The sequence below is a fragment of the Hemicordylus capensis genome, chromosome 1 (genome assembly GCF_027244095.1).
Source record: "Hemicordylus capensis ecotype Gifberg chromosome 1, rHemCap1.1.pri, whole genome shotgun sequence".
In the NCBI taxonomy this organism is placed as follows: Eukaryota; Metazoa; Chordata; class Lepidosauria; order Squamata; family Cordylidae; genus Hemicordylus; species Hemicordylus capensis.
The window spans coordinates 416820396-416835549 of NC_069657.1; the positions used below are offsets into that span (position 1 = coordinate 416820396).

Sequence of the window (15154 nt, forward strand, 5' to 3'; positions counted from 1 at the left end):
GCATCCCTGAGAAATTAGGTTAGCATTGACAGAACTTCTAGCTTCCCTCAAAATTCCCTTGGATGTTTCACTTAAGCATTCATGGAAGTCATACACATGACCTTCAGCTGCCACTTCCAAGGTCTGTGGGGAAGGCCGACGAGTGGCAGCTGTGCTTCCCTCCGCCCCACCAGGCGCCCACATGAGCAATGGCACGGTAATGGCAAGAGCTGGGAGCGGGAGGATTCCCCCTCCCACATCCCAGGATGCCCTGCATCATCAGTGCATCTGCTGCTCCCCTTAGAGCAGCTGCCCCGATCAGCGTGGCCACTTTCCCCCACCCCCAGCTCACTGCCAGAAGTGGCAGCAGGCTGGGGGGGGAACCTCTTAACCAGCCCAGATGATCCCCTGCTGAGATTAAACAAACCACAGATTTGTTTAACCCGGCTAAATGCTGGGTTAAAAAGTGGGGCTAGTATAGTCTGCAGCAGCTGAGAGCCCTCCACTCTGGCACTCCAGACAACATGAACCCCCTGGGATAACCCATGCAGCTGTGTCGTGAGAACAGCCTTACTGTATACTTTTTAAAGCTTATTTATTTATTATTCTGGAGTTACCACAGAGGCAAAACTGTGTAACTCCAGACTTGAATGTAAAGTCATAGGCTAGTGACCTTCACTGTTTTTCAAATGGGGCCACTTTGTCAAAAAACCAAAAACCCTTCAAAGTGAGAACCATTTCCCACTGTGCTGACCTCCTCACTGTACTGTACTTTTCTCAGTGCTGGGAGGGCCCTTTAAGAGAGACAGAGCCCTCGCTTAAGCGCTCTGTGGGGAAAGTGGTAGGAAGGGCTACACTTCCCAGCACTCTGTGCACACTTTCCAAGATGGTGCCGGGACTCATCAGGGTTCTGTTTCCCTTAAAGGAGCCCCAGCAGCACTGGGCAAAGTGCAGCCTTGGAACAGCCCCCTCCTCATGGTGCCAGCAGGACCATACAGAGTATTCCGCTTTGGCCAAAGCTGCACACAGACAGGCCCAATAAAGAATTAGTCAGGGATGCGCCACTGGCTCCCAGGCCTTACAAAGAAGAACACGGCCTTAATCCATAAAATGTTTGCAGTCCATCTCAGTTTTGCATCATACATAAATCTGTTAAGTGTATTTATCCCAGTTCATTCATGATAACGAATGGAGCCAGGTAAAGGACCAAGACCAGCTCCAGACCTGACTGCTGCAGACCATGGCTGGATACTTCTTTGAAATCTGATCTACTGTTGCACTATATTAATTATTTATTTTAAAAAATCTGTTATATACTGCCTCCTCCAAAGACTCTACAACACCAACACCAATAACAATTGATTAAAACAACAATAAATAATAATAATTAATAATTAAAGGGCAAATGCCTTGTGAAACAGGTGGGTCTTAAGAAGGACCTTAAAAGCAGCCAGGGAGGGGGCTGAACGAATCTGGGGGATGGGGAAGAGTGTTCCAAAGAAGAGGGGTGGCCACAGAGAAGGCCACATGATTTTTCAAGCAATGACATAGTCACCTTTTGATTTTTACTTCCCCAACCCTGTTTTCTGTGGCAGTCTTTTCAAACTGTTCCTTTTCTGTTTAGTTCCCAGCTTTCTATTTACGGCCATCATTACAACCACATTTTGTTACCTGCTATGCCTATATATGGGTCAAGTTTTGCTGCAGATGAAATTTTCAGCTTTTGCTCTATTTCTCTTCCAGCTACTCACAATTATGTTATTTTAAATGGCACACAAATTTTACATACCAATAAAGAAGCAAATATCTGGGTGCCCATTGGAGGACTAGTACCATTTTCAAACTACACCGTACAAGTCAATGCTTCCAATAGTCAAGGATATCTGATAAGTGATCCTGCAACAATTGCCATACCACCCGGGGGTAAGTATGATGAAGTGATCTTCTGGTGCATGTCATAGTGTACACACACATTATCTTGAAAGCATTTTATGACCACAGTTAATATTATCATTATCATCATCATCATCATCCTCAGCAACAACTTTATTTGTTAGCTGCCCCATAACAAATTGTGGCTCACAAGTTAAATAGTTGAGGTTGTGGTAGCATTAATAACAACAAAAAGCCACCTTGTTCTGTAGAGCATTTTATAAATTTCTACAGGAAAACATATATAAAGGTGTGGGTGTGTCTCAGATGCGGTAGATATGTTTGGACAGTCTTTGAGGTCATGCACACGACTGTTGGTTGGGTTAGGTGAAGAGGAAGGATAAAATTGCCTTTCCCCCAGTTGATCAACAAGCCTTTCTTTGGTGTACCATCACATGCCCACATGATCCACACTGTTCCTGGCAGCGCAGATCACTGGAATCCTGGAAAGCAAGCCCTGTCCTCCAGGAATCCCAAAATGCATTTGGGGATTCCCCCATGAGTGGGACATTTACGTGTCCAACTCTGTGTATGCTCGGGCTGGTGGATCATATGCTCTGTATATGATCGGGCACACAATCCCAGAGGGTGAACTTGCCCCCTTTAACCCACATTATAGCTGGGTTAGAAACCTGGGCTTCCAGGGGAGGCAGTGCCTGGATCATCTTCTATCCCAGCACTGCACACGAGCCGCCAAACCCAGGCTGGCCTGCCCTAGACGTGGTTGGGTTGCTCATGTGCACAGCCTCATTAAGTTTGGTAAATTAAATACTTAATACATTGTAATAAATGTGGACACTGTAAAAAAAACCACTAGTAACCTGTGATAACTATTTTAAAGAGAGCTAGAGATGGCTTTGGAGAGGTTTTGCATCCACTGGTGTGTACACACATTTCATTTGTGCCACTGTTGTTTCTTTTCAAGCAGGTTTTTGAAAAGAAACAACCTATTTACCAGGTTTTGTATGGTGGAACTGGGATGAATATACACTGCACATGCAGCAGTTCCTCTTTCAAACTGTCTTCAGTGCTCTGAAGAAAAGCTATAGCTGTCTCTGGCCATATCTTTGGGGAGATTTGATTGATATAGTTGTTTTGTTTGTTAATAACATTCTTCTTGTGCATCACTATCAGTTCATCTTCATTGCAATATGGGGCCAGATCGTCCCCTGGGAGATCTCTCAGTTCAATCCATGGTGATGTATAGAAGCTTGGTTGGTCTGTTCTATAAATTATCTAACCACACTTTTGAAATATGCCAAGAACTAAATAGGGGATAGGGTTGTAGCTCAGTGGTAGAGCATCTCCTTAGCATGTTGAAGGTCTCAGGTTCAATCCTTGGCAGCTCCAGGTTGGGCTGGGAAAGACCCCTGTCTAGAACCCTAGAGAACTACTGCCAGTAAGAATAGACAGTACTGAGTTAGATGGACCAATGGTCTGACTCAATATAAGGCAGTTTCCTATGTAGCCTATGGAAATAATACTAACGTTTTTCATGGATTTCAGTTTTAATATTGAAAATTTGAAATGTATGTGTTGGATGGGGTAGAACATTTCACTGGATCAGCAAAAAGGACATTTTAAAATAAAAGTTTTAAAATAATGTTTGTTCTATAACTCCCCCCAGCATTTTTAGCATAAGTATTTGCATGATTACAATCACAAGTCTATATACCTAATTGCCTACCACATCATATTCTTTGTGATGCATGGATATCATTGAACTCTAGTAACTAAAACCATCAACATAAACTATTGGTATGTGTATGGGGCTCATGTGATGACTTCCCTGTTGATTAATGTGGTGATGATCAATTCAAAGTGCATCCAATTGAATGACAGATTTGAAAAATCTGGTTTTGAAAAGCTGGAGGGTTGTTTTTGTTGTATGTGAAAACACTGAAAATACATGAGCAACATAGGTCAGCCCTATGCAGAACCAATATAATGCATTCTCTTTGTGTTACATTCATTTGTATTCAATGGAAATGACTAAAAACAACGCTGGGCTGGATCAGATGACTGGAACCCTGCTTGCTCCTGTTCATGTGGAAGGAAGTGAGAGCACATCTTCCTACCTGACACAGCTATACACTCACTAGATATGCTCTCATAGATTCAGAAAGGGCATATGCACATAGGCCCTGATTGTGTGGTCAGTTCCCAACTTCAGATAGTGCCCATGCCGTTTTGTCCTTGTGCATTGAATTTACACATGTGTGTCCTTAAGATTCAGATTACTTTATTTACAGTCAATGACCAAAAGAGAGATATACAGTAGTAAATGACATAAAATAGTATAAAATCCTTAAAATAAACGTATACATATACCTAAAAATGGCAATTCTAAAATACACTCATAAGTTTGAGACTCGTATTTTAAAGACCACATAACAGTACTTAGCAACTATTCTGGAAATGACTGAATCTTCATCGGCTAATAAATACTATACAAGGAAATCCCCGGTTTTTCCCTTCAAATTATTTAGCAGGGGATTAATTAATTGCTGTCTTACATCCTGGTAAAGTGGGCACTTGAATAGAATATGGGCCGTTGACTCGATCTCCTGGCCGCAAGGACATATGCGCTTTTCGTAGGGCAATTTGTTATACTTCCCGTATAAAAGCGCTGATGGGAAGGCATTAAACCTCGCCCTAGAGAAAGCCCATATATGATTACATTGAGTAATCATAAACAAATAAGTAGCTGGGCTTAAATCTGTCTTAAGCTGTACAGATTTGTAAAATTGTGGTAAAATAGCCTTCTCATTTTGTATTTCTATATCGACCAGTCTTTGCTGCACCAATTTGCGAGCTGTAGTCACACCAGCCTCCAACAAAAAGGTGGGAGATAATCTGCAGCAGGAAAGCTTATGCGTTATTTCCTTGCACCAGGATGCTTGTGGTTCTACTGCCAGTAATTTGGGGATTAATCCTGTTGGGAAAAGATGCAGTTTTATCCAGTACTTTATCGATAACATCCAGGCCTTGGACTCCAGTTTAAGAATGCCCACCTCTGAGTGGATCACCGCATTGGACACACAGTTGGGGACCATGTGTGCCCTGTAAGAACACCATGCCTATGCACTGGAGATGTGACAGGTGCACTGGTAGGTGGGTAGAAGGGGAAGTGTACACTCGCTCCTCACCATATGTACAGGAACAATGCCTGTATGTGTTGTCAAATCCAGCCCATTCAATATTTGGTTGGCAAGTGGGAAAGAGGCATTTCCATTTTCCACTTTCCATTGCACGGCATTACATCGAAGCAAGGATATACCGCTGTGGCAGTTGTGTTGTCACCTCACCAGCTGCCTCTGTCTAGGGGGTATTTGCCTCTAGACAAGCATGGACATGGGGAGGTGCAAGGCGAAGTATAAGCACAGTGTTCATTAGCTGCTACTGTGCTGAAGGGGAGATCAATCTTCACTGCTCGCACTAGGAGACTAGAAGTGCTTTAATAAAAGTGTGAACAAAAGCCTTATGCCTGATCCTATGAACTGCTCTTGAAGCAGGGTGGATTTGATTTAAATCAAACTGATTTAAATCACGATTTAAATCACTAGCAGGGTGGATAAAAATCAAAAAAATCTGATTTAAATAAAAAAAAATCTGATTTAAATAAAAAATCCAATTTAAATCAAAAAATTTTTATTTAAATCGGATTTTTTATTTAAATCGGATTTTTTTTATTTTTATCCACCCTGCTAGTGATTTAAATCAAATCCACCCTGTCTTGAAGTACAGCAGGTTTCCATGAAATAACTTTTAAAAGGTTTAGATACAATCTTGGTGGAATGATGAAGAGTATCAGCTAATAGCACTAACTTCAAATATCAGCCCAAACATTAGTTCAATGGTGACCTCAGATAAGCTAGGTTTCAGCATTCTGCTGTCCAATCCTGGGAAGGTTGGGCCTGCAGGCAGGTCAAGAGGATACAGGTCCAGCAAACAATCTGGGCAGATAGGACTCAGTTCCAGATCAGGGAACAAGGGTGGTCAGAGACAAGGTCCTGCAGAACTGCGGTCCCAGGGAGTACACAACTTGTTCCAGTGTGGGCTTAGTCTCACCTGTTATATTTCCAAAAGCCCTAGTGTGCACTCCTCCTTCCCTCCCCCACCCCTTGCTAAGGAGTACATCTCCCTAAAGGGGTAGTTATCTGGGTAGTTATCTGGCATTCCACTAAGTGGGAGTACAAGACCCTTGGGTGTAAGGATAGCATCTTCAATGGAATCTGGCTCAGGGATTGCAGGCTCTACAAGTCCTGGCTCAGGGGCAGTTGGGTGGGGTTCTAGTAGTTGGGCTCAGGACCAGTGTGTTTTCAATATGTACCACTGGCCCCTCATCCTCTGTATCCACATGTTGTAGCTGGAAGGCAGGGTCACGGCATTCCCATTCAATCTGTAGTATGTGAAATATGGTGGTAATGAACCTTATCTGACTTACAGGACTGTTGTAAAGATAACTGGTCTTTTAATTAATGTGTATGTATTATAGGCTGCCTTTTGGCATTGCCACACACACAAGCTGGTTATAATAGAGATCAGATAGTCTTCTGAGCACTAAGTTTGGTTTTTAGGTTCTCCATTTGTGTGTGCAAGAAAGATTTTTGGAAACATTTGGCAGGAGCACACATTATTAAATGCAGTGAGCAAAATCCAACATTGAAGCCCATGCCAGGTTTCAATTTTTTAATGGTTTTTAAAATAAAATTGTAGCTAGGAAGCAGAAAGAAAGAAACAGCAACCCATTCATTGCACCAAAGAAAAAAGCCAGAACTTCTTTAAAGATAGGCATATATTTATGCCAATTTATTCTAGGAATTATGATATACTTTCTTTCATCATTTGATTGTTGTTGATTACAATTAGGAAACTTATAGCTTTGAAATGATCTTTTTTATGACCTTGTGGTACTTTAAAGCAATACCTCATTGATTAAATAGGTTTTAGTTCATGCTTCCTTTTACTTAATGATCTGAAAACATATTATCCTGATTTACACATAAAATCATGCTGAAAAGCATGTGGCATTCACTAGACTATGTGTGTTTAAGTAGAATTAAATTAGCACTGAAAGTTATTAAAGAAATCTTCCATTCCATTGTCCAGTGGACTGTGATTCATACTGAAATGAATAATAAATGAACCAGCACATATGAGAAAAGCACTGATATATAGGACATTCTATAATGCATATTTACCTTGCCATTATGTTTTATTATAATAATTTTGTTTGAGTGCATTAACGCTCTAGGCCCTAATGCCCCATTTTAAAGGTAATAGTAAACTGTAGCACTCTGTAGTGATCAGTTGGTAAGAGGAATCTTTCAGAATTGCTAACTTAACTGAAGGTGATCTGAAAAATTTTATCCCAACCTTTTGAGGGCATTTCAGTAATGCAGGTTCTCTTTTGAAAGGAGAAGCAGTTTTCATCTAGATCCAGCCTTATGGCCCTTCTCCTATGCCAATGTTATTGCATAACATCAGCCAGGAGGTGAAGGAAGAACTTCCCCACAAAAAGCACATGGACACAGTTGACTGATATCTTATTAATTAGCGTTGTTGTTGTTTTTTTTTTTTCAGTGATTACATTATTAATTGCAGCCCTGTTTGTTTATTTATTTATTGTTAAATTTATATACCGCCTGTCATTAAAATCAATCACGAGGCGGTTCACATAGAAAAAATTAAAACAGGACTATAAAAATTACACAATTAAAATCCATTAAACACAAACAATGTTTAACATTTATCCATTAAACACAATTAAACCACATCCATTAAAAAATTAAATTTAATTAAAATTACTCAATTAAAATCCGCCTTGGGATTGTTTTTAATGAAAGGCGGTATATAAATTTAACAATAAAATAAAATAAATTAATAAAATAAATATTATGCTAAAATATAAAAACAGATCTAATTTAAAAAAAATTAAAATACATACATAAAAATATGACCCTCTTGTGGGCCCCAATCTGAGTGTGCCCCTTCCTCTCATCATGGCAGTGGACACAGGCCAGCTGCAGGCTATTAGAAAGATGCTGTTGCTGGATTGCTAAGAATGAAAAAAGTCTGCAAAGGTTGCCACAATAAGGAGAGGAAGCCCACCCAGTTGGCAGATGCCTGCTGCAGATTGAGCACAGTTCTTCCCAGAGGCCCACCACAGGGCCTCTGGAAAGTCCTCTGGACTTTCAGCAGCTCAGCTGCCATGGGTGCCTTGTGTGGATGTCGGACTGGGATGGTTTTCTCATCCTCTGCAACTGCAATAACAAACACCTAAGAAATTCAGTAATGTTTATACAGGCACCTCAAGATTACCATATTTAGCCAAAAGAAAGAGGACTCTGAATTTAAGATGACACCCTTCAACCCACCCCCCACGCCCAATTTCCATCAGCAAAAAACATGGGGAGAACCTAGTCTTGGATCCAAATAAATATGATATATAAAGCTTACTTGGATGTGTTTGAACTTCCTCAGCAACAGCTCTAGCTATGTGTGAACCAAAAGAAAAGTTTAGCCTCCCATTGAACTGTTCTAAGTGAGTGGTATGTACTGACCCTTTCTTTCCTTGGCACAAAATACATGCCTTATACCACATAATGGCATGATGTGCTCTGATATGCATGAGATAGCTCGTTTTGGTGCTGTAGTCTGGCTAACACTGGTATTGTATAACGGGCAAACAATGGGAAGCATGTGGACATGCTCCTCACACTCTTCTGGCTATAGCTGACTCCCTCTTTGCCTGTGCACAGACTGGCTCCCACTTAAGGGCAAAAACTGTAGCATCCAATTAGTGCAATGAATTTATCAGAAATACTTATTTAATTAAAGGTGTTCTGTAAAATTGCAGCCTGCATGAAAATTGGGTCTGTGGAAGGACGCAACTTTTTGTAGTTATCTTTTAGATTACTGTACTCTAGCAGAAGTTGAAATCGGAAGGTTTAATATTGGTTATTGAAAAATGAGAAATATGTGCAAGTTTGAACTGAAAGCATACATTAATCGCTGAGATTCATCAATTCATTTCCCTGTGATAAAATGGGGAATTGGTTTATTTTGTTCAAAGCTGGCTCCTATGAAATCATGCTTGCTGGTTTGATTTTGAATGTTTCTTAGATATTTATTTTATTACATTTTTATACTGCCTTTCCTCTTACTTCTTACTTCTATTAAAACATATTTTCTGTTTGTTCTGTTTGGTTTCTTCTGTTTGGTTTGTTTGAAAGGAGAGGAAATCATATTATTTTAAATCAGGGAGCTCACGGCAACTAAAATGGTTCATCCCTCTACTTTAAGCTTCATGACAAACCTGTGGGGTAGGTTAAACCAAGAGAGGGCAACAAGGTCACCTTGTAGGGTTCACGGCTGGGGATCTGAATCCTGGTCTCCCTGGTCCTAGTCCAGCACTCTGACCAGCACACCTCATTGGCTCTCACACTGGATAGCTCTTGATTCAGATGATGATATATTTCAGATGACTTTTGGAAGAACAAACGATTTGCCTGAGTAATTTAATCAAGTTAAGTTTATAATCTTAAATGCACTCTCAGCATAAACCTATAAATCTGATAATTAACTAACACTACAACCCAGTGCATGTTTATGTCAACCTGCTTATGACTGGGTTGTAAGTATACAAAACAAATGTAAGTGGTTGATACTTGCAGTAAAAATCATGGCGAATCATTTTTCTATTTGCAAGAGCGAGCACATCAACGCTTGGGATGAACTTTACTATCTTCACATCTCTGATGGATAAGAATTATAATAACTGCATTTAAAGTATAGGTTAATGAAAATATTTTAATAGGCTGCAACAAATTACTTCTATTAAAAATATCATTTTCAGGTTGTGGGTTTGTTCTGTTTGGTTTGTTTGAAAAGAGAGGAAATCATATTATTTTAAATCTTTTTTACTAGTTCTGTTAAGAACATTGAAGACTCAGTGTTTTGCATTTACTTAAAATAAGGCCAGTGCTTAGAGTCAACACCTTGTGTAGATCTTTTTGAAATAAGGGTTACATTTTAATCTACACTCCATAGTTTTCCAGTGGTGGTTCAAGGGTTCTTGGAAAAGAATAAAAAAATAAAAACAGAATCCAACTGTTAATCCATAAATATGAAACTTTGTTTTTGACCCTTCCCCTCTAGAGGTCTGGAGCTACTAATGGGGTTAGGATTTCAACTCTTAATGGGACTTGGTGCATTAGTGTTTTGTATGCATGGAATTTGGCATTTGGTTTAATAAGTGGTTGACATTGGTGATGTCCCTTAATTTGCTTAAATCTAATTGGCTCTTTTATCAGTCAAACCTGTATGGATTGGCAATTGATCAGAAAGGGTCAGCCATGACTGTGCATGCAGTTAAATGATGGAACCACCAGTTAAACTCACTGTTGCATTATAATAAGCTGAAACCTGGAAAACAAATGATCTTAGAGTTGTAAGGCAAAAGAAAACTGAGAAGTTTCGCATGATGTTCAAGTTCAGAACAAAGGCATTATGGAGTGTATAAATTTTAAATACACTGCTTTTTGCCTCAAGACTTGAAGCATTTTTTTTCCAGATGAACTGAAATCTTGTCTGGAACTGCCTTTGTTACATCAAAGAACTGCACAGAAAGCTAAAAGAGACAGAAAAGCATAAAAGGGCATAGTTTAAAATGATTAGTGACAAATTTCATACTGCAGAGGTAGAAACAGGTTTTTTTTTTCCTGAGCTCTCTATTCCCCCCCACCCCAATGAATAAATTCATCCCATTAATCTTGTCCTAAAATTTTCAGTCGGAGTCGTAAAAAAAGAAAGAAACATTTTAATCGAAGCTCAGCAGCATAATCAAACACTGGTATCCAGACAGTTTTAAAATTAGCCCAACTAAATAGCCATGATGGTTTCAAAAATGACATGAAAAGAATATAGGAGAATATTAACTCTATCCAACAGTTCCAGTATGGTTGGCTTGAGGAATGCTTTTGTCTGTTCTGGAAGAAAACGACAGTTCAAGGAAGATAATTACATTTATATTGCAAATATATCACATGCTGCAAAAATAGAGGCTAGTCCAGCCCATTAGGCAGTGAAAGCAGCTGAGTTGGGGTATCAGAATCAAGCGTTGCTGGGCTGCTTTGGAAAACCATCAAGGTGGGTGTGCAAGTGTGTCCCCATCCCAGATCTTCAGGAAAAGAATCTGGGGGAGGGGTTAAGTGTTACCCTCCCTCCACAACTTTCCATCCTTTGGAAAATAGCTGGGTCTTACGAGTACTGGGCCCACTTGCTAATGCTTGGCTAGGCATCTGCTTCACAACAGGAAACAGATAGTTGACAGCTGGGTAACAGACTGGGTCCCCCAGAGCATGGTCTAAGGAAGCACGATAAAGGCAGCTTGCTGAAGCTAAGCAGGTCTTGGTGTTCTCAGTTCCTGGATGGGAGACCCACCTTGGGGGATGGGGGCCATAGCTCAGTGGCAGAGCATCTGCTTTGCATGTAGAAGGTCCCAGGTTCAATCCTTGGCATCTCCAGGTAGGGCTGGGAGAGACTCTTGCCTGGAATCTTGGAGAAGGTGCTGCAAGTCAGTGTAGACAATACTGAGTTACATGGACCAATGATATGACTCTGTATAAGGCAAGTTCCTATGTTTTTCCAAAGAGGATAGGCAGGTAGAAACAAGCCATTCTTACATGGCCTTGTACAGCATATCCACCTTGAGGGTGTGGGATTGTGAGGGAAGGCTTTTGCTCGAGTCACATGTGTTCACTAGACCAGAGATTCTCAACCTTGGGTCCCCAGATGTTATTGGACTTCAGCTCCCATAATCAACAAACATAGGCCACTGGGGCCGAGGATTATGGGAGTTGAAGTCCAATAACATCTGGAGACCCAACACTGAGAATCCCTGCACTAGACTATCAAGTTGATGTCAGGGGCCATGGCTCAGTGATACTTTGTATGCAAAAGGTCCAAGGTTTGATCTCCTCCTAGGGCTGGGAAAGACCCCTGCCTATAACCCAGGGGTTCTCAACCTTGGGTCCCCAGATGTTGTTGGACTTCAACTCCCATAATCCCCAACCAAAGGCCACTGGGGCTGGGGATTATGGGAGTTGAAGTCCAACAACATCTGGGGACCCAAGGTTGAGAATCCCTGCTATAACCCTAGAGAGTCACTGCCAGTTGGTGTAGATCAGGCCTGCTCAACATTGGTCCCCCCCATTGTTTTGGGACTACAAGTACCATAATGCCCAGCCACAATGACCAATAACCAGGGATTATGGGATGTGAAGGAGAACATCTGCAGGAGGACCGCATTTGAGCAGCCCTGCTTGCATCACTGAGACCTGGCTGGATCCGGATGGGGATGTTCCCCTCACTGAGATGTGTCCACCTGGCTTCTCTGTGTTTCATCATCCCTGAGGTCACGGTCGGGGGTGCGGTGTCACGGTGATTTTTAAAGATCTTATGTTGATCAGGGGCCCTATCCCACAGGTGACAGGGTGCGAATGTCTTTTTGTAACTTAAGTCTGGGTTGACGTGACAAACTTGGGCTTCTGGTTTATTGACCTCCTCGTTGTCCATCTGCTGCCCTTTCCAAGCTCCTTGATTTGGTGTCAGGCCTGGTGATTGCAACCCCTAGACTTATGGTTCTGGGGGATTTCAATCTTCCAGCTCCTGATGGGGGCTTGGTGGTTTGGGAGTTCATGAGCTCTATGGCTACCATGGGCTTGTCTCAGATCATTTCGGGCCCAACTCATGTGGGTGGACATACCTTGGACTTGGTTTATCTTTCGGGGCAATAGCAGGCAGATCTGGTCATGGAAAATATTGTCATCTATCCCCTGCCATGATCTGATCATTTTCTGATTAATATGCAGATTGCAGCGGCCCCCTGTCTCTACCGGGACAGCACTACAACACAGATAGTCCGCCCCAGGCACCTCACGGATCCTGTCGGATTCCAGGAGGCTCTTGGGGACATTCCTTGCAATCTGGTAGGCGTTTCTCCATCGCAGCTCGTGGAATCTTGGAACATCAAGTTCACGAGGGCGTTAGATGAAATTGCTCCCAAGCGTCCTCTTACGGTTCGCGGATCCCTGCTCCCTTGGTTCTCTGAGGAGCTTAGGGAGATGAAACAGACCAAAAGACGCTTGGAACGTCATTGGAGGAAAACCAGCAGCCTTATTTTGGATTACCCACTCCCTTCTTAGGAGAGAGGAGCCGGTAGATGTTCAATCTGGCCACTGTGATCAATTTGCTCAATTCTTTGCTGATAAAGCCACCCGCCTTCAGCTAGAGTTGGACTCTACTTCTGTAGGATCTGATCAGATAGAGGAGATTCTGCCCTGTGATGTTATATGGGACACCTTTGAGTTGGTCGAGGATATGGACACGATTCTCTCGGGTATGGGTGCGGCAACATGTTGCTTGGACCCTTGTCCCTCCTGGCTGGTTAGAACAGCTGGTGGGAATGTAAATTCTTGGCTACGGGAGTTGGTTAACTCTTCGCTACATGAGGGTTTCATACCAGCAGCCCTCAAAGAGGCGATAGTTCGCCCTCACTTGAAGATCCCCCCCGGACCCTGAGGTCCTTGACAACTATAGGCCGATCTCCAACCTCCCTTTTGTAGCGAAGGTGTTAGAGAGGGTTGTATGTGCCCAGCTTGAGAGGGTCTTAGAGGAGGCTTTCGACACTATCCTCCTTGACCACCTGCGTGGATTGGCTGTCTTACAGTGGTTCCGTTCTTACCTTAGCGGGCGTGTACAGTCAGTATGCACTGAGGACAGATGCTCTGACCCATGGCCATTCCTGTACGGAGTTCCCCAGGGTTTAGTTCTTGCCCCTGTCCTCTTTAACATGTATATGGAGCTGTTGGGTCAGGTCATTTCCCAGTTTGGGGTGAGATTTCATCAATACGCTGATGATACTCAGCTGTATATTGCCATCCCAGACCATTCTGGAGATGCTGTTTCTGTGCTTACTCGATGCCTGAAAGCTGTTAAGATCTGGATGAATCAAAATAAGCTCAGACTGAATCCCACCAAGACCGAACTACTTTTACTCAGCCCTCGTACCAGCCAACAGTTGGATGTGAACCTTGTTTTAGATGGGGTGGCATTGCCCCCGAAGGAGCTTGTACATGATTTGGGGGTCCTTTTGTCTCGCACCTCCTGCTTTAACAGCAGGTGGAGGCTGCAGCCAGAAGTGCCTTTGCCCAGCTCCATCTGATTCGTCAATTACGCCCTTACCTTGATCAGCAAGCATTAATGACAGTGACCCATGCCCTTGTTATTTCCTTCCTAGATTATTGTAACGCCCTCTATCTAGGGTTACCTGTGAGGACGATCAGAAAGCTACAACGGGTCCAGAATGCAGCAGGTCATTTACTTATGGGTGCCAGAAAATATGACAAGGTAACACCTCTCCTGCAGTCATTGCACTGGTTGCCTATTCGCTACCGAGTTCAATTTAAGGTCCTGGTTTTGACCTTCAAAGCCTTGTGGGGTTTGGCACCTGTCTACCTACAGACCCGCCTCTCCCATCCAGTTACATCCTGTCTGGTCAGAACGGCTCAGATGGCCCTTTTGTTGGTCCCTGATTTCCGATAGGTTCGGGGTGCTAGGACCTGTGAAAGGGCCTTCTCAGTTGCTGTCCCACTTCTCTGGAATTTCCTTCCTCTGCAGATTCATTTAGCTCCTTCCTTGTTGATTTTTAAATCTTTATTGAAGACTTTTCTTTTTCGCCAGGCTTTTACCCTGTCGTTTACCTATTTGCTTCCCTCCCCCCTTTTCTTTTTCTTTTTGTTAGTTATTTTAGTTTTATTTAGAATGTAATTTTAATGCTGTCTTGTTTTGCATGTTTTTGTACACCGCCCAGACTCTTCGGAGTGGGCAGTATATCAAATGTTCCAAGTAAATAAATAAATAAATAAATGATTCTGAGGTTGATAATCTGCCTCAGAAGGCAGCAGCTTGCCTACAAAATTGGGGACCCTGCTTTTTGCAGGGTTCCTGACTGCATGTACAAAGTGTATATCTTTGTATACTTTGTCTGCATGTGGGGACTGTGATGAGAGCCTAGTGAACGTGCACAGTTCAGGGCAAAGCCTGCTACCACAATTCTGCTTCCTCCCACACACATATTCAGCATGTGTGAAAAGGGCTTTAGTTTCTAGTCAGATGCAGAGATGATGTACTAGACTCTCAAGGTGCAGCAGGCAGCTTTGTCTGTCAGCTGAAATGT

The 15154-nt window shown here is 42.3% G+C and overlaps 1 protein-coding gene across 1 annotated transcript in view; it reads left to right on the plus strand.

Annotated features, from left to right (window-relative positions):
* The window catches only part of USH2A (usherin), a 784926-nt gene that overhangs the window by 441184 nt on the left and 328588 nt on the right, over nucleotides 1-15154 (plus strand). The window contains exon 37 of the mRNA XM_053283338.1: nucleotides 1723-1902. Within this exon, the coding sequence (XP_053139313.1) occupies nucleotides 1723-1902 (180 nt within the window). The remainder of the gene's footprint in view (nucleotides 1-1722; nucleotides 1903-15154) is intronic.